General features: G+C 29.8%; 2 protein-coding genes and 1 non-coding gene across 3 annotated transcripts in view; all 3 read right to left on the minus strand.

Moving 5' to 3' along the window:
* Positions 1-1,768: 1,768 nt before the first annotated feature.
* LOC123008642 (sphingolipid delta(4)-desaturase DES1) lies at positions 1,769-3,650 on the minus strand. Its single transcript, XM_044404568.1, has 6 exons — positions 3,517-3,650; positions 3,024-3,111; positions 2,659-2,975; positions 2,400-2,613; positions 2,142-2,353; positions 1,769-2,091 (listed from the first exon to the last, which is right to left on the minus strand). Exons 2-6 carry the CDS (start codon positions 3,103-3,105, stop codon positions 1,951-1,953), a joined length of 966 nt encoding a protein of 321 aa, XP_044260503.1. The 5' UTR covers positions 3,106-3,111; positions 3,517-3,650; the 3' UTR covers positions 1,769-1,950.
* Positions 3,333-3,406, minus strand: Trnat-agu. Its single transcript has one exon. It is a non-coding gene; the product is annotated as a tRNA-Thr (tRNA).
* A 1,528-nt stretch (positions 3,651-5,178) lies between the features above and the next one.
* LOC123008789 (transcription factor SUM-1) overlaps positions 5,179-24,160 on the minus strand; it is a 22,199-nt gene continuing 3,217 nt past the window's right edge. Inside the window, exons 3-4 of the mRNA XM_044404801.1 lie at positions 15,112-15,193; positions 5,179-5,349 (exon numbers count right to left, since the gene is read on the minus strand). Of these exons, the coding sequence (XP_044260736.1) occupies positions 5,252-5,349; positions 15,112-15,193 (180 nt within the window). The 3' untranslated portion in view covers positions 5,179-5,251. The remainder of the gene's footprint in view (positions 5,350-15,111; positions 15,194-24,160) is intronic.

Below are 24,160 nucleotides of genomic sequence, written 5' to 3' on the forward strand. Positions count from 1 at the left end.
AAATATTTTAAAATTTTTTGTAGTAAAAATCGCTGGTGGTCACAAAAAATGGAGCAAAAAAATTGCTCGTGCCCACGAAAAATTATATAAAAAAATCGACCAGGGGCACGAAAAATTGAACAAAAAACCGCTTGTGGCCTTTCTTAAAAATTTGTTAAAAATCAGGAATTTAGGTAAGATTTAAAAAAAATTGTAGCTACAAAAAATACAATAAAAAAATCGTTGGTGGTAACAAAAAATTGCTCATGATCACAAAAAAATAAATAAAAAATCAATCAGGGGCACAAAAAATTGAACAAAAAACCGGTTCAAAAATTTGTTAAAACATCAGGAATTACAGTTTTTTAAAACATCAGGAGTTTAGGTTAGATTTTAAAAATTTTGAAATAAGAAAAAATTAAATAAAAAAATCGCTGGTGGTCTCAAAAAATTGAGTAAAAAATCAATCAAGACAAAAAAATAAACAAAAAACGGCTTGCGGTGTTTCTAAAAAAATTGTTTAAAATCGGGAATTTAGGTAGGATTTTAAAAAAAATTGTAGCAACAAAAAATACAATAAAAAATCGTTGGTGTAACAAAAAATGGAACAAAAAATTGCTCATGATCACAAAAAATAAAAAATCAACCAGGGGCACAAAAAACTGAACAAAAAACCGCTTGTGATCTTTTTCAAAAGTTTGTTAAAACATCAGGAGTTAAGGTGAGATTTTAAAAATTTTGTAGTAATACAAAATGAAACAAAAATCTCTAGTGGTCGCAAAAAATTAGTAAAAAAAAACAGCCAGAGACAAAAAATTGAACAAAAAACCGCTTGTGGTCTCTCTCAAAAATTTGTTAAAAGATTAGCGAGTTTAGGTTAGATTTTAAAAATTTTGTAATAACAAAAAATGAAAAAAAAAAGCCGCTTGTGGTCTTTTTTAAAATTTGTTAAAAATCATGAATTTAAAATTTAGAAATTTAAAAAATTTTCGTGGTAACTCTCATGATCACAAAAATTAAATAAAAAATCAGCGAGAAGCACAAAAATTGAATAAGAAACCGCTCAAAAATTTGTTAAAAGATTAGGAGTTTAGGTACGATTTTAAATATTTAGTAGTAACAAAAAATGAAAGAAAAAATCGCTGGTGGTCATAAAAAATTGAGTAAAAAATGGGCCAAAGAAAAAAAAAATGTCCAAAAAATTGCTCATGGTCACAAAAAATTGAGCAAAAAGTCGGCCCCGAGGGAAAAAAATTCAGGAATCAGGATTTTGGGTTACATTTTTTTAATATTTTAAAAATTACTTTTAATTACAGTTGGAGACAAAATACTTTGGTCGTCACTTTTCTGACACTTTAATGTAATTCAAGCTTTAACGTTAAAATTAATGACAATTTCAAATTAATGACAGCTATTATATTTTCCTATCAAAAATATGTACAACTTGTCAACTATGATTGACAGCTAAAAATAAGGTTAACAGTCCTAAAGCATGCTTCACTCAAGTGACATTGACGACAAAAGTATTTTGTCTCCAACTGTACAAAAAATGGAATACAAAATCGTTTGTGGTCGCAAAAATTTCATAAATTTGGAGAATTTATTCTCAATGTTGGCAATTTGTATACTTGTGGGCCTGTGTGTATATTTGGTTGCATAATAACTCTCGCCTAGGCTTGATTTTTGAATTGTAAGTTTTTTTTTATCAAAACAAACTATTTTCAGTTTTAATAAATAAGATTATTCCATTATTTTGAGTGTATTAGAATTAAAAAGAAATAGCCAGCAGTAGTTTTAAAAATATCTCTTTATTGACAATTATAAAGTTATAATAAAATATGTGTTAAAACAGTCCACATAACATAGAACAATAATTTAATGACCCCTTGAATTACACAAAACTTGTCAGATTGAAGTGAGATCAAAACAACAAAATTTTGAATCCGTTTCTGATAATCTTTGGTGAAAAAATTATGAATCAAGCCCTCGAGACTTCCGTTTAATTCTCGCATAAGGCCCCACATCTGGATCCATAACAAAATCGTACAAAACAGCAGTCCACGAATTATGCTGCGGGAGCGTATCATAAAACTCCGGTGCGATTTTCTTCACCTAAAAAAATTGTTACTCACGACTGACATAAAATTTTTTTTCTACTATACCTCCGGTAGACGCGAGCCTGGCACATAGGGAAAATCATGATGCTCATTATGGTACCCCACATTGAACGTAATCCAATTCAAAGGCCCGTAATAACTGTACGTTTCGTACCCCTTTTTGAACATGTAATGCTCGGAAATGAAATGCCCAGCCACTGGGTGCAACCCCATCGCCATCACAGACCCAAAAATTAAATAACCTAGAACTCGACCCCCTGAAACACAAATCATAACTTTGGTTTTTCCTCGTGGGGGAAGTACCGAAATAGTAGACAACGAAAGCGTCGAAAATTAATTGTATCACAGTGTTGACTATTTCGAGCATTGTGGGGGGCTTCGGGTACGTCACGAGAGGCCTAAATGCGTAAAAAAAGGGCTGCAGGAGCACCCAGACAAACTTCCCGAAAGTGGTACAAAAAAGCTTAGCCTCCAGGTAYGTGGGGATGTCGGTGTCTTTGATCTCGTCACCTTGGTACTACAATCAACGATTATTTAGGTACARTAGGAATGAACCCCTCACCTTGTGGTGTTCCAGGTGGTACTTCCTGAAGCTGATCGAAATGGGTATCCCGATGGGCAAATTGGCGAAAAACCCAAACACCTTGTTCCACATGGGTCTGCCGTGCCCGAAGGCCAGATTATGCGAGATTTCGTGCACGGCCAACATCAAGGAGTGGTTGATAACCCCCCCGAAGCAATAGGCTACTAGAAAAATAACCGGCCACGACCTGTCTTTCATCACAAATAGCATCACAAACTGGATTAGGACCATCAAGGTAACCACCCATTTGAAATTGGGGTCGTACCCGAACAGTTTCTTGATCTGGGGGTACTTTTCTGTAAAAAAATCAATTCAAATCAAGTAGGTGTGATCGCGAACCTAACCTAGAATTATTTTTCGCCGGCTCGCGTGGGGCTCCTCCGTGTAGACCCACTCGAAGTCGGTCCGAGACACGTGCTGGCCCATCCTCACCTACACAAAACCACACTTTAATTAGTATATCACATAATTTTCACAAATCGCCGCTAATAATTGTTACGTCACTGTCAAATTTGACAGTTGGGTGCGACGTTGCCAAATTAATTTAATTTAATGAGTCAGAAAATTTGGTTAAAAGTGGTTTCAATCACGTGATTGTTAACAAAATCGGGTTTTGGGTGCGTTATCTTTATAAAAAAAAAGTGTTTGCAACGAGGCCCCGGTGGGATTCGAACCCACGATCTCCTGTTTACTAGACAGGCGCTTTAACCAACTAAGCCACGGCGCCGTTATACCGAATTTTACCGAAATGGCATTTCAACTGCTTTGTTTACACTTGAGCCGTTTGTGTTTTTACTTGAAAAATTGCTTAAATCACTTAAATCCAAACCGACTCACCTAATTTTTTGTTTCAATAATTGTCAAGTAATAATTACACTACAATTTTTTGTATTCTTATTTTTCGAGATATCAAGATTAAGATTTGTACACACAAGGGGATTAAATTATAACACAGCACCTGCAAACGTTACATTACGTACCCAAGTGTGTGGAATTATATTTTCACTATCTACAAACATGTGTTGGATTTATTGTAATAGTGACGAGCGAAGTAAAGTGCAAAAATAGTTAAATTTAATTGGTCGTTGTGGTTTTATAGATAGTTTGCATTTTAAATAGAATTTTGGCCTAAAAAATACGAGATATCGATAAATGGTCGGTCTTGGTATTAATTGCTTTTTAATGCATTTTTAATCGTCTCTTGATTCAATTTTGTGTTTCTCTATTTGTGGGTCAATATTGAAACTTTTCTCATTTTGAACCTAAATCAAAACGGAGACAGGAAATTGGAACTCCAATTTTATCAAATAACATGCACTAAATTCTTCAATTACCAATTGTGATAAAACTGATTAAAGTAATCATTGATAGGAAAAATTCTAAGAGATTAGATAAACAGTGGTTTACTGTGTTGACTCATTTCGTGAAATAAATATTTTGCCTTGTACAGATTTTTTAAGAACACTAATCGCATTGTAAACAATTTACAAAAATATTGATTTTCATTAATGTATTGTTGGTTGCCTAGTTTTTGCATTTTCATTTGGAAAGAAAAACTATTTCAGTAGAGATAAAAACACAAGATAAATAATTCTGTTTTTCAACGCACACAAACAAGAAGAAGAAATTGTTTAAAGTTTAAAACTTTACGTCAAGAAAACTTTAAGCTATCAACCGAGAAGCTTTCAAGTCGATTAGGAAAATATCGACAACTGTGCAAAATTACTATATGCAACTTTTAATGAGTAGTTGTCTTGCAAGTTGCATAAATAAACCTATTTATAAATTGTTGGATACATTTTTAAATTAACAAAATGTTATTTGCAACAATAATAAATATACAAAATTATACAGTGTTTTTGAAAACCCGGCGCATCCACCATTTTTCCACGATCATAATTTTAATCAATTAACCTCTCAAAAAAAGAAAAATAATTTGTGACTCTTAATAAAGAGCAAAAGCACAAAGTTGGCGTTAAATTGAGTCGTTTCAGACCCAAACTAACAAACGTTATTAGTGTTTCTTTCATAAATTCATTACGGGTGAAGTTCTACAGGCTTGGAACCCTTTTATTACATACTATCCCAGGGAGTTTTATCCCATTGTGGTGGCCACCCTGATGAATTATTGCACAAGGCCTGATGTAATCTTTCTATGTCGGGGTTATGCGCATAATGGATTTTTTTTATTTGATTTTTAATTTTTGTTATGAGATATACAGGGTGTGCCAGTTTGTATCCCTACTCCAACACCTGTTTCTAGGCAATGCGATTTTTTGGAGTAATCGTTCTTTGAGGTTAAAAATAAATGTACACTGTAATAATGATGATTAATGTTTGTGACAAAAAAATCTATAGGTACCACTGAATTATTGGAAATATAAAAGTTTGACGTTTGAATGTCAACGTTGCCAAGTAAAATTTTAAATTTCACACTAACTTGAGGTAAAAAATCGCAATCATTTGGAGTCATAGGGGTAAAAAAACACGTTTTTGCGAAAATTTTTATTAGCTTAAAAATACGGTTGTACTCATTTGTCAAATAAATTATCACGTGGTCTCTGGGGCGTCGTCATGTGGGCTCATTCTCTGGCGTTTTCTTGTTCGTTATGCTCTGGACGATCAGATTAAGGCAATCCAAGCTGGAGGCAGTTGTGCCACTTTCAAAGCCTGGAAAAAGAAAATCACTCACTTGAAAAACAAATCTTTTACTTTGTCCGACTTCAAATAGCACCTGATATTTATTTTTGAGCTCATTATTTTAATAGTTCGCATAAATCAGTCTAGTCCGGTTTGTGCGGCAAATACAAGTTGATGGTTTGCTTGAAATTGGGTGAAATTGCGCCCAACGCTTGATTATACTAGTGGTGCGGACTAGGGCTAAATGCGTCCGGCGGCTTTGACAGGACAGATCTTGTAATGATACAATTTACAAAGTTGGGGTTATTTATATCTATAAAATATCGTTTTACGGGTTGATATGTATTTTTGGACGCCACTGACTTTAACAACTATTTGAATAACAGACGAAAGACGAGCGTTTTTATTTTTTACGCCTGACAGATACGGACCATAATTCCTCTCAGTTTATGACTAGCGACATTTTTTCAAAATGGAGAATACAAATAAATTTTCCGATTCGAAAATTCAGTTGGCAGCATTGAATAATGTCAAAATTGACAAGTCTCGTGTTTTCAGCATTATTCCCCCCGAAATGAATGACAATTGAGTATAAAAATGTGACATTTGAATGTGATAGTTAATGCTGCCAACTTAATTTCCAAGCCATAGGCTTAATTGAAAACATGGTATTTTCGTATTACCGGGTGACTGTAAATGATTGTGATTTTTTTCCTCAAGTTGGTGACAAAAAAAATTTAGTTTGGCAACCTTGACTTTCAAATTCAAACGTCAAACTTTTAACGTCACCTGAAACGTTCTGACATCACAAATTAAAAGGATTAACAATAATTCAGTGTTGCCAATAGATTTTTATGTCACAAACATTAATGACCCGGTACTTTAAATATTAAAGTGACAGATGTTCAGAAAATATGATTTTTATTTATTTAATTTATACAAGGTAGTATTTAAAAACCAAATTTTTAATTTTTCAATTTTGATATTTCCTACTTCTACATTATTCATTGTAACCAAACCAACTGAATTTTCGAATCACAAGAGATATTTTATTTGAAATCCACTTTTATTTTCCATTTTGTAAAATTTAAATCCAAACTGGTGAATTTGATATTAAGTTGGCAATACTGAATTATTGGAGATATTAAATTATGTAAAGTGACGGCCTTGCCAGCGACCGCCCCTCGAAAATGAATGACAACTGAGTATAAAAATGTGTCAATGTTGCCAACTTAATTTCTGTCATAGGCTATTTGATCAGAACTTTAATTGAGTACCAATAATGCAGTATTGCCAACTTGAAATTAAAGTCGCGGGTCACTTCGATCCGAAATTTACGTAATAATTTTTCAATCACTTAGAGATAAAAGCTTCTGAGTGCCACAAACAAGATTTTTTTAGTATTTTTCTGAAACAAATACACTAGAGTGTTAGTGTTACAAAAGAGCTGTAGGAAATAAATAAAAATGTGAATTAATTTGAAAAAAATCATTAGTAGTTTTCTTTCTCACTCGACAGATGTTCATTTGTAATATAAAGAGACAATTTGTTGGGATTTATGTCGATTTGGGGCCAAAAACTAATCAGTATGAAATATTGATACCCAGTGGTTAAAAAAAATCGATTTTCTGTATATACGAAAATAGCTGTTGACAGGCACTTTGTAAGTGGCGACATTGCCATCACCCTCTTGTGTCTCTCGAGACCAATCCGATTTTTACAACATCCGCTACCTTAAGTATATTTAGGCGTTAAATATTCGAGGTTTGAGATTTATGTGTTTATAAAGTGTGGGAGTGAGTCTAATGACAGGACACGTATTTTAACTTTTAATGGATCGCTCCCGGGATTAATCCCGGCGTTTCTCGGATAAAATCACTCTTATTATTATTATTTATCAGTTGCATTTGCAGAGGGAAATTCGATAAATCCCAGGAATTCGAGCGAAATCACGAACGATTCAAATTACAGTGAATTGAATAAATGTAGAGGAAAAAAAACATGAACGATTTCAAGAGGCAAAAGACGCGAATCGATTGAATCGCGACGGGGAGTGTGATCAAAAATTAATAACGCAAGAACAGGCAAAATGTCTTTATTTTTGTGTGTTTATTTTTCACACTGAAAATGAAAATTGTGATTTTTTCATTTTTAATTATCGGTTAAAATAAAAAATTAACTCAAGACATTTGCATTTTTTCTTGTTCCAACAACGTTTTATGCATTTTTTTAATCTCTTGTACTATTAAAAGTACAAAAAAACATTTTTTTTTAATTTCTGAATTGTTTTAATGCTTTCTTATATTATTCTTAATAAATTACTATAAAATTAATTTTCGCATTTTTTAGTTTATTTTTCACAAAATTTTGGGAAATGATTGCGTTTGTAGCTAAAAAAATGTGCTAAAAGGCTTGAAAAAGACACAAATTATGTAATTTTCTATCTATTGTGATGAGTTTTTACCCCGCGAGATAGCAAAACTTTGCCCAAAAACTGAGTTTTTAGCTCAAAACAAATTAAAACTTTAGATAAATGATAACATAATGTTATTTTTGCTTATTTTGGCGATTTTTGGTCCGGTTTAAATGTTTTTTATTACGTTGTCTTTCATTTTTTATATTTTATTTCTTTTATAGATGCAACTTTCTAAAGAACAGTAATATTCAAGTACTTTCTTAGTTTTAATTTTTTTATTGTACTTATACTTTAGTATTTTTTTTTCTTTTCCTACAATTATTATTTATAACTTTATTAGTCTTTATGTAAGTTTTTATTTTGTCACATATTTATTTATTTATTTATTTTTGTTTGTGTTCTGTTATTGGAATACAACTTGTATTGTATTCTGTTGAACAATAAATATATTATTATTATTATTTTCAAATTTTTGTCATTTTCTACAAAATAGGAAAATTTTCCGACCAATATAGCAAAAGCACGCAAAAATTTAAATTTTTAGCTCAAAAACCCTTGAAAAATAAATAAAACGATTTTTGACATACTTTGATGTTTTATGGTCATCTTTTTGTCATAATTTTACGAAATAAGTGCGTTTTTGGATGAAAACGTACTAAAATGCTCAAAAAAGGCAAAAAGAATGCCATTTTAAACCTAATTTGGTAATTTTTGAAAGAAATCTCTTAGAAGATTTATTTTTTTTAGCTCAAAAACGTAATTAAACGCTTAAAAAAGCAAAAAACAATGTCACTTTCCATTTAATATAGAGACTTTGTGGTCTAGTTGAACAAAATTTCGAGTTTTTAGCTCAGACACGTAGCTAAACCTTCAGAAAAAGGTTTATTTAATTTTGTGATTTTTAGACTACATAATTTTTGACAAAATTTCCTGTCTAAAACCTGTAAAAAGAACAGTATCTTTGACTGAATTTAGTAATTTTTTGCCTTGTTTGTTTACAAAATTTTAAGAATTAATTTTACAAAATAAATGTGTTTGTGACTAAAAAAAATCATGCTAAAACGCCTGAAGGAAACACAAGTTATTAATTTTCGATCTAATACCAGGGTGTTTTATCCCAGGATAGCAAATTTTTTAGAAAAACTGTGTTTTTAGCCCAAAAACAAACTTAAACTTAAAAAATGCAAAGATAATGTCATTTTCGATTTAATATAGTGATTTTATCGCCAAGTTTTGCAAAATTTTGAGGTTTTATTTTAAAAACGTGCTTAGATGTTTGTAAAAAAATTTGCAAACTTTTCGGCTAATTTCTACTGAAATTTCGTGTGTTAGAGATGAGAAACAGGCTAAAACGCCCGAAAAAAACAAAAATTACGTCATTTTAAACTTAATTTGATAACTTTTTAGTTAAAAAACGCTCAAAAAGGCGATAATGTGGTTCAATTCTGAACGTAATTTCGCGAAATCATTACGTTTGTGGCTGAAAAACCTGTTAAAACGTTCTGCGACAAACAGTTATTGTCTAAAAAACACATTTTTTTGCGATATAATCTTGACCGAGTGAAGTTAAAAAAAAATACAAAACGAATTTATTGAACACAAACTTCGGATTTTTCATTTTTTATCATGTAGATTAAAATGTGAGACAGCCGTGATGAGTTTTGTCAGCAAAAACCCCTAAAAATTTAAATTTCCAAGTCGGTATTGAACCGACTGGCGAAAAACAAAAGAGAGGCCTTTACGGAAATAAATCACTGTCAGGGTTTTTGTTTCAAACGCAAAACTTTAAATCAGAGTAGGCAGAAAACGTCATTTATTCCCATTTAATGATTTAAATATTAATTCGAAAGGCAGTTGGGCCACGTGATCGATCCGAAAATAATTTTTACTGCGCCATTTTCCCCACTTAATTCGGGTATTTAACAAGAGTCGTAAACTCGTAATGGACGTCATTTACTTACTCTTTGACATCTTTATCGCAAAGTCTTAGAATTTTCGCATCGAGTCTCTGGATTTTTTATTAATCATTCCAGGACCGTAATAATGTAATCGTGGCCCGATTTCGAATGCAACACTAACAATAATAGCGAGTTCCATTTCCGCAATTGTGCGATGCAGAGCACGCTTTCGTCTTGAAATTGGGTTACAGTGGCCTATTTTCGCATTCTTGTCTTCCAAGTTTGCCAATGATAATTTAAAAATTAAAAAAAAACAATTACACAGGGCGACAAAAAAAGTCATGTCGTGACAACTTGACACATTTTATATTATTTTGTTCGTCTCAGTGAGGCAAATCAAATGCACTAAAAAAAATAAAAAAGTCCACATACTTTGAAGTAATTAATTTTTTTCTAATTTAAATGAATTTAAAATACTTTAACTTTAAAAAATCATTACTCAATAACTATTAGGCCGATTTCCTTCAAATAAGGACCTTTCTAAAGGGGTGGCCTTGCCCTTTAGGATGATATAAAATTTGACATTGAATATTGCCAAACTAAAGTAAATCGAAATAATCTAAGAAAAACCCTACGAGTAATTTTTTTTTCTTTATCGCCATCGTGTAGAGCATCTTTTTATTAGTAAGAATCTAAATTTTCAAAAAAATATACCGAGTAGTTTTCAAGTTATGATTTTTTGAAGTTAAGGTTTGTTATTCAGGTATTGCGCCATATAGGAGAAATGCATGTTAATCTTACTTAAAATTGCATTTTTATAAAAGTATTTGTTTTAAGACCCTTTTTTTTTGCTTAAAAATTGTCAATTGCACCTTCTTTGTTCTAATTAGAATAAACAAAAACTGTTTGTTTACTTAAAACAAATAAATAGTACCTGCGTCCTAATTAAAGCAAATAAAGAGTTTTTTTGTTGTAAAAATGACCACTGATCATTGAGCAAAGAGGATCTAGAAATTTAAGGCAGGAGCCTTAAATATAAGGGCAAATCTTTTTCATCAGAGAAAGTGATGAGAACGCATTTGCTTAGAACATTTTCAAAAAAAGTTCAGAAAGCAAGAACAAAGTGAACAAGTCGAAATCTGAATGGAAAGTGATTTGATTTGAAAAAGATTTGTTCTTATATTTAAAGCTACTCCTTTAAACTGCTAGTTCCTTTTTGCTCAATGATCAGTGATCATTTTTAGAACAAATCATATCTTAAAAACTACTCGGAATATTATTTTAAAAATTTGGATTCTTACAAATAAAAAGATGCTCTACACCATGGTGACAAAAAATTACTCGTAGGGTTTTTCTTAGATTACTTCGATTTACTTCGAACTTCTTCGAACACTGTTCGAAGAAAAGTTTGCCAATATTCAATTTCAAATTGCATATTATTCTAAAGGGCAAGTCCATCCCTTTAAAATGGTCTTTATTTGAAGGAAATCGGCTTAATAGTTATTGAGTAATGACTTTTTAAAGTTAAAGTATTTTAAATTCATTTAAATTAGAAAAAAATTAATTAGTTCAAAGTGTGTGGACTTTTTGAATTTTTTTAGTGCATTTGATTTGTCTCACTGAGACGAGCAAAATGATATAAAACTTGTCAAGTTTTTTTTGTCGCCCTGTGTTATTTAATTAACCCCATGACATAAAAATTCAATGTTTGGATTTGCAATTAGGGTAAAATACTCGCCGACTCACAAAATTGATCGTTCTGGAGATGAGACAATTAGGATTAGGATGAAATGTCATTTTTCATATATGTCAAGGTAATTACAGAATCATTTGCTACTAGAACTTGGAAGGAAATGGGAGAATAAATGACACTTCCTACGACAACTTTAATGTCTTTTTTGAATTAAAAATTTCTGATTTATTCGTTTGAAATAATTGTGGATTTTATTGGAAAATAAAAGTTGATTTCAAACCCGACCTAACATTGTTGTATGCATTTTTCGATAATAGTGAAAAAAATGAGAGAGAAATGGAAGCTCTTATGCTTTGCTCTTAGAGGCAAATTTCTTTGCAAAATTTTGTTATTCTTGTTATTTTCCCTGAATGGAATTACCATCCAACTTTGGTTTCAAAGTTATGAAATAAAATATAAAAAGTTTACATCTTTTTATCACTAAAATGTAAACAGAAAAATAGAGAGACGGAAAGTGAGATGAAAGTTTCATTTTTGGAATTTTACGAAGCGGAAAACGTCGCCACTGAAATAACTCTTGTCTCAATTTGTCATATTTATTCTCAAACTGTTTCAATTATTTGACACCCAATCCGACACCCTGCGGAAGTAAAGGGGCGTCACTGTTTGTATCCACTCCACTTAACCGAATCTGGGCAATTTGTCTATTTCTGTATCTATTTTGACTGAGCTCTGAAAGTGGCATTTAGACACGATTTAGGCATTAGCCGAATCCACATCTGGATCTTTTAAAATAAAACTGATGGCTTTTAACCGTGTCTTCTTCGAAAACACGCAAAATCATAACAAAAACTAACTCTCGTTTAACTCACGATGTTTTTTTTACATATTTCACATTTTTTGATGAGAGAAATTGCTACAAATCGTGAAAAAGGCAAAAATATCACAATATGATGATTTTTCAATGAAATAATTGCGTTTCTGGCTGAAAAAACGCGCTAGAATACTTGAAAAAGAATTAAATAATATAATTTTCAAGCTAATTGAGTGATTTTTGGCTAGGTTGAGTAATTCCATTTTTTATTATTTATTTAGGATTATGATGAAATTGTGAGACAGCTTGTTAAATACCTTTTTTTATTTTGTTTTATTGAGATATACTCGTAAAATTCTAGAAATTATTCAATTATTTAATATTTCTTCTTTCTTGGTATGTTAAAAAAAAATTCTAAATGCTTTTTTATTACGATATGTCTTTTACTTTTTTTCTGTTTTTTTCTTTTTCATAGTTTGTCTTTTATAGATKTAACTTTGTAAAGAACAGTGATGGTCATTCTTAATATTTTTAAGTACTTTTTCAGTTTTAAATTCTTTATTGTAGTTTTCCTACAATTATGTATTTTTAAAATTTATATCATTTTCTACAAAATTTGAAGAATTTTCAAATCGGTACAGTAAAAGTCTACAAAATATGTGAATTTTTAGCCGGCCTAAACCTTCGAAAAAGGTAAAAATAGTACCATTTTAAACTTAACTTAGGCTTTTATCGGCGTCTTTTTGACGTAATGTTTAATTTTTTGGATAAAAAACGTATTAAAACAATCAAAAAAGGAAAAAGACTGCCATTTTAAACCAAATTTAAGAATTTTTTGAAAGAGCTTTCTCAGAAAACTTTTCTTATTCTTCAAAAAAGGCAAAAATTTATCTTTTTTGATGTAATTTTTTGTCCAATTTTTGCCAAAATTTCGTGTTTTTCGTAGTTGAAAAGCGTAATAAAAGGGCAAAAAAGGCACTTATTTCAAATGAATGTAGTAATTTTTCGGTTTGCTTCGAACAAAATTAAAATAATTAAAATAATTGTTTTGGCGCTAAAAAAGGTGCTAAAACGCCTGAAAAGACACAAATGATGTAATTTTCAATTTAAATTCGATGATTTTTTACCCCGGGATAGCAAAAAATTGAGTTTTTACCTCAACAACAAACTTAAACTTTTGAAAAATGCAAAAATAATCTAATTTTTTATCTACTTTGGCGAATTTTGGTCCGATTTAAAGATATCTTACAAACTACAAAATTGTGAGCCTAAAAATATGCTTAAATTCCAAAAAATCTCATTTTAACCTAATGTAGTAACTTTTGCAAAATTTTAAGTATTTGAAACATGGTAAAGATTTCGAAAAGGACAAAAATATTACCATTTTTGACCTAATTTGCTGACTTTTTGGCAAAAGTTTTGTGAATTCTAACTGAAAAATATGAAAACGCTCAAAAGACACAATAAAGAACACATGTTTAGACTGAATTTAGTAATTTTTTGGATTGTTTCTCACAAATTTTGAGAAATAATTAATTGTGTTTGTAGCTAAAAAATATGCTAAAATGCTTGGAAAGACACAAATTTTGTAATTCTCAATTTAATATAATGATTTTCTATCTCGGGATAGTGAAACTTTGTGAAAATCAAAAACAAACTTAATTTTTTCAAAAATGCAGATATAATATGATTTTTGGACCTATTTTGGTGATTTTTGTTCAAAAATATTTTGCAAATAACAAAATTTGAGCCCAAAAATGTGTTGAAACGCCCAAAAAAAGCAAAAATAATATTATTTCCGTCCTAATTAATGACTTTGTGACCCACTTTTGTAAAATTTTGAATTTCTGGCTCAAAAACATGGCAAAACCTTCGGAAAAGGCAAAAATATTACCATTTTTGACCTAATTTACTGAATTTTTGGCAAATGTTTAGCGAAATTTTGTAACTTCTAACTGAAAAACGTAAAAACGCTCAAAAGACACAATAAAGAACACATGTTTAAAGTGAATTTAGTAATTTTTTGGCTTGTTTCTAACGAATTTTGAGAAATAATTAATTGTGTTTGTAGCTAAAAAATGTGCTAAAACGCTTGGAAAGACACAAATTTTTGTAATTTTCAATTTAATATGATGATTTTCTATCACGGGATAGTGAAACTTTGCGAAAATCTGAATTTTCAGTTCAAAAACATAATCTTAAATTTTTAGAAAATGCAGTTTTTGGACCCATTTTGGCGATTTTTGATCTAAAATATTTTGCAAATAACAAAATATTGAGCCCAAAAAAAAGCAAAAATAATATCATTTTCGCCCTAATTAATGACTTTGTAGCCCAATTTTACAAAAGTTTGAATTTTTGGCTCAAAAACATGACAAAACGTTCAAAAAAGGCAAAAATATTTTCATTTTTGACCTAGTTTGCTTAGTTTTCGGCTAATTTTGATCGAAATTTCGTGTGTTCTGGTTGAAAAACGTTCTAAAACACTCAAAAAATGCCTCGAAATCTGGTCGTTTTTGCTTTTTTTGATTCAATTTTCTTCTTCTGCTTCTGAGTGAAAAACAACAAATGTATTTAGTTCGGTCAACTTTTGACTTAATTAAAAAATAATATAAATTAGACTCGTGGTCCTGATTTAGCTTGAAAAAAAACAAAAAAGATCACTCACAATAGTGAGTCTATTTTAACTTTAATTAACCCAAATCTAGTCCTCTAAAACTAAACATTAGTAACGGATAATCTAAGATACAAAGCATCGCGTATGATAAATGTGGTCCTTCTTTATGCAGTATGTATGCTTTGGCCAAGTTGCAGACACAAAATAAATAAATCTCGACTCGTCCAGATGTATAAATGCATGTTCTTTACTATTATTACCGTTGTATGAGACGAAACGTGATTTAATAGCGTGTTTGCGGCCAAATAATTGTCGCTTAAATGTGTACTTGCTATGAATTAATAGGGGATTCACCTGAATTTGATGGAGGGAGACGCGACAAGGGCGAACCGAAGGGATGAAGACGATCCGACACGAACTGCGACGACGGACAGTTCTGGAAAAAAGCAAAAAATTAAACTTGATTTATTTTTGCCAAATTTCGGCAATTTAAAAAAAAATCGGTTACATGACGCTCGAAAACTCGTGCCAGATGCGTAACATGAAACCATAAATCAGCAAAAAATCTAACATCATAATCAAAAAAATAGTAATTAAGCGACGCGTCGTTTTATTTGTTGCCAACTGTACCAATTAAATTATTTTTGAACAATAAAAATTGAACAATCGCCAGTTTTAATTTTTATTTGATAATTTTTTTTTATTATTGAAGGCTCAACACACGACAGTCATGTGTTCAATTAACACTCTTGTAGTTTGAGACCAGTGGGACAAAATGTTTCGATTTTCTGTAATTTCGGAACGTTGTTGTCTGGCTCGTGTCCAGGATTTGTGGCAGACATTGGATTAATCGTCGCAACTAACGGACAAGATTCAGATTAAATTCCTCCGCTTTCATAACAGTATTAATGTGAGCCAAATTTATGCCTGGTGCAATGCCTTCCATGGACGATTTATGGATTTTGCGGTTTTCAATTTTCTTTTCTACAGAATGGCGCATACTTCCATAAAATTCTTGGTTTTTCATTAATTTTCATTGAAAAATTTCAATTTTGAAATTTCAAATTTAAAAATCAAGAAATAATCTCAATAACTGTATCTTTTATACAGGCTGTTCCGTTTTTATTGTTGCAAATTTAAACAGGTGATAGGATATTCAATTCTAAGACAAAAGTTTCCTATAAACATGTATCGAAAAATGCTTGGTAAGGGAGCTACACCCCCTGAAAGGGGGCCAATAGGTTTTTGCTAATATTTTAGAAACCATTCAAGATAAAATTACAAAATTTGGTACAGATGATAATCTTTATACACCTAAACGAATTCAAACATCAAATGTCGAAATTTCTAATCAGGGGCGTCCGAAACTGGTGGGGTTTAGGGTAAAAAAAATACCCTACCTATTTTGGCTCTAGTTTCTTTAGTTATGCATTTACCAAAATGGTGGTCACTTTGAACAACTCCTTTAGATTTAGGCAAACTCATTTAATTAATGTTATTATTGTTACTGTAATGTAATATTAATTAGTTGAGGTTGATTAAAAAATATAAATTTCTTGCTTTTATTATTCTGTAAATTATGATTTATTTTAATGTTGTATTGGTGTGTAACATAAATTTTAAATTAATTTTATTCAAAAACAGTAAGTCGTATCGACACAAGAGAGAAAAACACAAGTACCGAGAAACTAAAGCCAAAATAAATAGGGTATTTTTTACCTTAAACTCCCCCAGTTTCGTACGCCCCTGATTAAAAATTTCGACATTTGATGTCTGAATTCGTTTAGGTGTATAAAGATTATCATCTGTACCAAATTTTGTAATTTTATCTTAAATGGTTTCTGAAATATTAGCAAAAACATATTAGCCCTCTTCCAGGGGGTGTAGCTCCCTTACCAAGCATTTTTCGATACATGTTTATAGGAAACTTTTGTCTTAGAATTGAATATACTATCACCTGTTTAAATTTGTAACAATAAAAATGGAACACCCTGTAGATATTATTTAGGGCAAATGATAAAATTAAAAAAAGAAACAGAAAACATCCAGTTTTACACCCAGAACTTTTTGTAGGCTCCTAATAAGATTAAAACTTATTAAGATTTAAAATTCCACTTGATGTTTTGATATTTTACGATAAAAAGCTCTTATGCTTTTATGCTTATGCCGCTCTCATGCTTATGTGCTCTTATGCTCATGCTCTCATATGCTTTTAGTTGTTCTTATGCGCACATGCTTAGACATTTTACTATACCTACATATAAAAGTATACAAAACAATTAGTGTTCTACAATAAATATATATCGAGAAAATTTCTGATAAAAACAAAGCTATCGAAAATATAAATACGATTATTTTGTTACAAATTCACATTTTTTGAGAAGAGAAATTGCTCCAAATCGAGAAAAAGGCGAAAGTATCACAATTTTGTGATTTTTCCATTAAATAATTGCGTTTATAGCTACAAATGTGCACAGATACATGAAAAATGGATGAAATAATATCATCATTTTCAAGCTAATTGAGTGATTTTTGGCTATGTCGAGTAAAAATTCCCTTTTTTATTACTTATTTAAGATTATTATTAAATTGGGAGACAGCTTGTCAAATGCTTAATACCTTCTAACATTTTATTTTGTTTTATTGAGATATACTCGTAAAATTCTAGAAATTATTCAATTATTTAACAATTCATCTTTCTTGGTATGTCAAAAAATTAACTTTTTTATTTATTACGTTGTCTTTTATTTCTTTTTCTTTTTCATAGTTTGTCTTTTATAGTTGTAACTTTCTAAAGAACAATAATAGCCATTTCTAATATTTTTAACCACTTTCTTAGTTTTAAATTCTTTATTGTATAAGTGTGTTTTGTTTCCTACAATTATGTATTTTTAAAATGTATATCATTTTCTACAAAATTTGAAAAAATTTCGGATCGGTACAGTAAAGTCTACAAAAAAATGTAAATTTTTAGCTTAAAAATTGGACTAAACTCCTGAAAAACGCAAAAATAATACCATTTTAGACTTAACTTAGACTTTTATCGGCACCTTTTGACGTCATTTTACGAAATAATTAAGTTTTTGGACGAAAAACGTGTTAAAATGTTCAAAAAAATAAAAAAAGACTGCCATTTTAGACCTAATTTGGGCACTTTTTGAAAGACATTTCTCAGAAAACTTTTTTTATTNCTCAAGAAAGGCAAAAATTTACCTTTTTTGATGTAATTTGGTAAATTCTTGGCCTTTTTGCACCTTCTAGTTGAAAAACGTAATAAAAGGGTAAAAAAGGCACACTATTTTCGACTGAATGTTGTAATTTTTCGGCTTGCTTCTCACAAAACTAAAATATTAATTGTTTTAGTGGCTAAAAAACGTGCTAAAACGCTTGAAAGAACACAAATTACGTCATTTTTAAATTAAATGTGATGATTTTTTACCTCGAGATAATAAAAAAACGAGTTTTTACCTCAACAATTAACTTAAACTTTTGAAAAATGCAAAAATAATGTGATTTTTGACCTATTTTGGCAAATTTTGGTCCGATTTAAAAATATCTTACAAACAATAAAATTTTGAGCCCAGAAATGCGCTTAAACTTCCAAAAAAAGCAAAAATAATTTAATTTCAACCTAATATAGCGATTTTATGTCCCACTTTTGCAAAATTTTGAGTATTTGGCTCAGAAACGTGGCAAAATTTTCGAAAAAGAGAAAAATGTGATTTGTGACCTAATTTGCTGCCTTTTTTGCAAATGTTTACCGAAATTTTGTCTTTAATTGTGTTTGTAGCTAAAAAATGTGCTCAAACGCTTGGAAAAGACACAAATTTTGTAATTTTCAGTTTAATATGATGATTTCATTCCGGAATAATGAAACTTTGTAAAAAGCTGAATTTTCAATTTAAAAAACAAAGTCGAACTTTTCAAAAATGCGAAAATAATGGTTTTTGGACATATTTTAGCGATTTTTGACCAAAAATTTCTTGAAATAACAAAATAGGAGCCCAAAAATGTGCTGAAACGCTCAAAAAAACATTTGATTCTAAACTATAACAAGTTGCAGTGTTCTCGATGCCTATCGATTCCCCGGAACTCAGACGTAGAGTATAAAGATATAAAAATTTTAATACGTAAATTACATATCGTTTTTTGATGCCTATCCCCAAGAAGAAGCAACAAAATAGATGTTTTTTCTGATTTGAAGTAAATAATTTTTTTTTGTTGAATAAATAATGCCATCGTCGAGGCGAAAGCCACATCATGTGCATATTCATCCATCTATAAATAATCGAGCGAACGTGTAGTAAAGGCTTCTCTTCGATTACGTTATCTCGTAATACACTCACAGTACACCTATGGGACTTCCCCCGAAATGAAACATTTCCAACTCTTGCAATACGTTTCGTTTATAAATCATCTTAAAGGAATCGAAACAATGAATCAAAACTGTCTTCGTTATTCGAACAAAAGCGCTTAAATGAAATCAATAGTAATAATTATAAATGAAATTGGATGAAAACCGATGAAATGTGTGTAAAGGAGCAACAGTTGCTTTTTGTGTCTTAAATTAGACATTTTGATGAATAATAAATCATAACTGTGCGACTTTGCCTGCTTCAAACATTAGTTTCGGTGTTTTGGGTTTAATCCATCAAATCGCAATGGATTATTTGTGACACGTTACGTTTCCTTGAATGACTTTTGATCATTCAAATGAGGGATTCGGTGATATTTCATTCTGACGTAAAAAAGCGGACGGAAATGCACAAAAATCAAAGCAAACGTGAGGAAGTAAAGTAACTAATAAAAGAATAAAAATGTTTATATAATAATTAAAACAACATAAACGTAAAAACGAAGAATGTTACGAAATAATAAATTTTTTTGGATGAATTGAAAAAACCTAATTTGGAATTTTTTTTAAAGAAATTTCTCAGAAAACTTTTCTTATTCTTCAAGAAAGGCAAAAATTTATCTTGTTTGTAATTTGGTAATTTTTTGCCCAAAATTTGGTGTCTTCTAGTCGAAAAACGTAATAAAAGGATAAAAAAGCACACTTATTTCAACTGAATGTAGAAATTTTTCCGTTTGCTTTTCACAAAATTAAAATAATTAAAATAATTTATGGCTAAAAAATGTACTAAAACTGAAAAGACACAAATTATGTAATTTTCAATTTAAATGTGATGATTTTTACCCGGGATAGCAGTAAAAACTGAGTTTTTACCTCAACAACAAACTTAAACTTTTGAAAAATGCAAAAATAATCTAATTTTTGATCTACTTTGGCAAATTTTGGTCCGATTTAAAGATATCTTACAAACTACAAAACTGTGAGCCTAAAAATGTGCTTAAATTCCAAAAAAATCTCATTTTAACCTAATATAGTAACTTTTGCAAAATTTTAAGTATTTGAAACATGGTAAAGATTTCGAAAAGGACAAAAATATTACCATTTTTGACTTAATTTGCTTACTTTTTGGAAAATGTTTAGAGAAATTTTGTGAATTCTAACTGAAAAATGTGAAAATGCTCAAAGACACAATAAAGAACACATGTTTATACATAATTTAGTATTTTTTTGGCTTGTTTCTCACAAATTTAAAAAAATAATTAATGTGTTTGTAGCTAAAAAATGTGCTAAAACGTTTAGAAAGACACAAATTTTGTAATTTTCAATCTAATATTATGATTTTCTATCCCGGGATAGTGAAACTTTGCGAAAATCTGAATTTTCAGTTCAAAAACAAACTTAATTTTTTTTTAATGCAGAAATAATATGGTTTTTGTACCTACAAGTATTTTGGCAATTTCTGATCAAAAATATTTTGCAAATAACGGAATATTGAGCCCAAAAATGTGCTGAAACGCTTAAGAAAAAACAAAAACAATATCATTTTCGTCCTAATTAATGAATTAAAAAATAATAAAAATTTTGAATTTTTGCTCAAAAACAAGGCAAAACCTTCGGAAAAGACAAAAATATTATAACTTTTGTTCTAATTTGCTATCTTTTCGGCAATTTTTCTAGTGTTGTAGTAGAAAAACATCCTAAAACGCCCGAAAAATGTAAAAATTATGTCATTTAGTAAAAAGTGGCTCGAAATCTGGTCATGTAATAAATAGCGTTATGTGATTATAGACGTAAAAATGTAAATATAGAGACAGACAAATTAAAAATTAAGAACGTAACGTTTTTCGTAACACTACCGAAATATATAAACGTAAATTGTAACCTAGTAGTGTAATTATGTAAAAACGTAAAAAAATCAAAACGTAGGAATACAGAAAACAAAAACTTAATTTACGTTATTTAAGGAACGTAAAATATAATAACGTAAAAGTGCAGGAATATAAGAATATATAAGACCGCCAACGTAAAAACGTAAACGTAAGCACGTAAAATGTAAGAATTTAAAAACGTAAGAGCGTAGGATGTAGACATACAGGGTGTTATATTTAAAAAAAAGTTTAAAGACTGTATTTTTTTAAAACCAATAAACCAAATTTTACTTTTTATTGTTAATATTAAAGATGATGGGAGAATTTAAGTCAGATTAATAACTGTCAACGTCGCAATTGAAAACAAAAAATGGTGTCAAAGAATTTAGACACAAATAAAAATATAAAAAAATATAAGCCGTCCTGGAGTAATCAAACCACTTACATATTTGAAAATAATTTCACTTAAGAGAGATTTGACAGTTGGAAATATGAAAACTTAAGAACGCAACGTTTTTTATAACAATACCAGAATACAAACGTAAATCGTACTCTAATAGTGTAAGTAGAAGTAAGAACATAAACATAAAAACGTAGAAATATAAAAACTTTAATACGTGTTAGAGAACCCAAAAATATAATAACGTAAAAGCGTAATAAAAATATGAGACCACCAACACAAAAACGTAAACGTAAGAATAAGAATTTAAGAAGGTAAAAATGCGCCATATTTAGAAGAATATTTGAAAATAAGATGTGTTATATTACAATTATTAAGAAGTGCACAATTTGAACACTTGCAGTTCTGTATACAAAAACAAAAAATAATTATATCATCAAATGAAAGAGTAAAATTTACTTTACCAACATACAAAATTTTACTATTCTATTGTGAATAGTAAGAAAAATAAAAATGAAAACAATTACATGGTACTTTTTAGATAAAGTCGGTAACCGCCGAGGCCGCACAAATGACTCACCCTGTATAATTTTAATTTAATGTAACAATTTATGTGAACATCGCATTGTGGTACACATGGACCGCACATGTTCACAATTCAATCTCACTCCGAGTTTAATAATGACGATTTTAAAAGCTCGCATGTTTCGACATGCTTTTTATTTTGGGGCCAGTCGCGCCGATAATTAATCTTAACCGAAAATCTAATATATTTGAAAACGCGTCAATTAAACGGCGAATTTATAGACCGTTTCGTAACGTCTTCTTTTACGACTAGACAGTTTTGCGTTTATTATTTTCATGAACGTTTTAATCGCTACACTCGTGCTTATTTAATATATGAGTCTAGTCATTGTAGCACAAAAGAAATGCACTTTGTTTATGGTCAGTTATTTTCACTACACGCTGTATAGTTTTTTGTATATGGAAAGGCGCCAAATTTGAAAAAATCAAATCGTAAAAATGCGACTTTATTACATTTTTAAATACTCGAGACACACCATCTAAAATTAGTTAACAAAAACTAAAAAACGAGCCAAAAATAGCAACAGCAAATTGAATTTGCACACGTGGCGGAATTCACAAACAAGACAAATGGAATTAATTAGACATCACATCAAACATTTCATTTGCATTTATTGAGCAAGTTATTGATTGTGACACAAGACTGATTGCGATTTGGTTCAAAAATATTTAAGAAAAATGGTGAGCATTTTTCATGAAAATTCCCTGAAATAAAGTTTGAATTAATATTCATGGCAACCAGCCTTAATTTGTTTCACTACTCTCCGAAATTATAAAGTTGATTGGGAAATGAAGTTAGAGCTTTGAGTCGAACTGGAAACGTGAAGTTTTAACAAATTTTGAAACGGGTTTAAAAAGTCATTAGGAAAAAATTACCCGCCACTGGACTAAATTTGTTGCTGTAGTATGGACAAACTTAAAAAAGGGTGTTGATATTTGCTTATTTACTTTTTAACATTTCTTCCTTTTTTCAAACGAATATTATCAGAAGTACACAAGTGGAAAATATTAAATAAATTAGTGTTTTTTTCTTCTTTTTTTTCAGAAATTACATGGAATTAATTGGGAAGATTATGATAAAAAAATAACAAAAGATTGTCTCAAGGAAATGAACCAACTTTTGTTATAAAAATCCTCCCAAAACCGGGTTATTGAAGATGTATTTATTCAGTGGAAGCTCGTGAAAAACTGAAAACTTGTAACAAACTTATTACCAAGGCAATTTGTTCGAAAACTCGTTTGTTTTTTGGCAATAAAAATGTATAAAAAATTGTAAAAGTTAATAAAATAAATGTTTTATGAATAATTTAAATTTCATTCCAAAAATGTTTGGTTAAGTTAGGAGCTTTAGAGGTAGTTAATTTTTTTGTCATTATTAATTGACAATTTATAAACATTATAAACATAATTTGACAATTTTAGGTCTTTAAATCTAGTAATTTGTCAATTGTCCTTCAAAAAATGATACAAATTTTGAAAAGTTGATTTTATTTTTGCCCTTTTGTACCCCCACTATCCAAAAACCGAAATTTTAACTTAAAATTATGTCCAGAATTCTACCAAAACCGAATTCAACTTTCCATTTCGAAATTCCATGAATTTGATTTCAGAACCCAAAATTCGGAATTCAAAAGTGAGAATTTTATGTTTGAATTTGAGAATTTCGACTTTTTGAATTAAAATTTTTATTTTATAACTTAAAATTCTGACTTTGATTGTTAAAACGGTAAAATAGAATCAAAATTCTGACTTATTAAAACATAAAAATTTCTTACTGAAATCGAAATTTTGATTTAAATTACATTGAATTTTTTAACAACAAAATCTGAGTAAGTCGAAATTTTGACGTTTGTACTAAAAATGCTGCTATTTTAAGAAATATCTCAAACTCAGACTTCAAAAGTCGAAATTCCAACTTTAAATTTAGCAATTTTAACTTAAAATTCTTCTTTTATAACTGGAAAATCTAACATTTAAAGTTAAAACGCTGAAGTAGAATAAAAGATTTGATCTAGAAACATGAAAATTTGAATAAAATTCGATATTTGATACTTAAGCATAAATTTAAACTCTGAAAGCCTAATTTTTAACATCAGAAGTCTAAATTCCAACATTGAAACTAAGAATTTTAAATTTTTGACTTAAATTTTTTATTTTGCAAGTCGACATTCTGAGTTTAAAGTGGAAAATATTAAA

The sequence above is a fragment of the Tribolium madens genome, unplaced genomic scaffold (assembly GCF_015345945.1).
Source record: "Tribolium madens isolate multiple individuals breed KSU strain unplaced genomic scaffold, Tmad_KSU_1.1 Scaffold_71;HRSCAF=194;Tcas5.2_LG6, whole genome shotgun sequence".
Lineage (NCBI taxonomy): Eukaryota > Metazoa > Arthropoda > Insecta > Coleoptera > Tenebrionidae > Tribolium > Tribolium madens.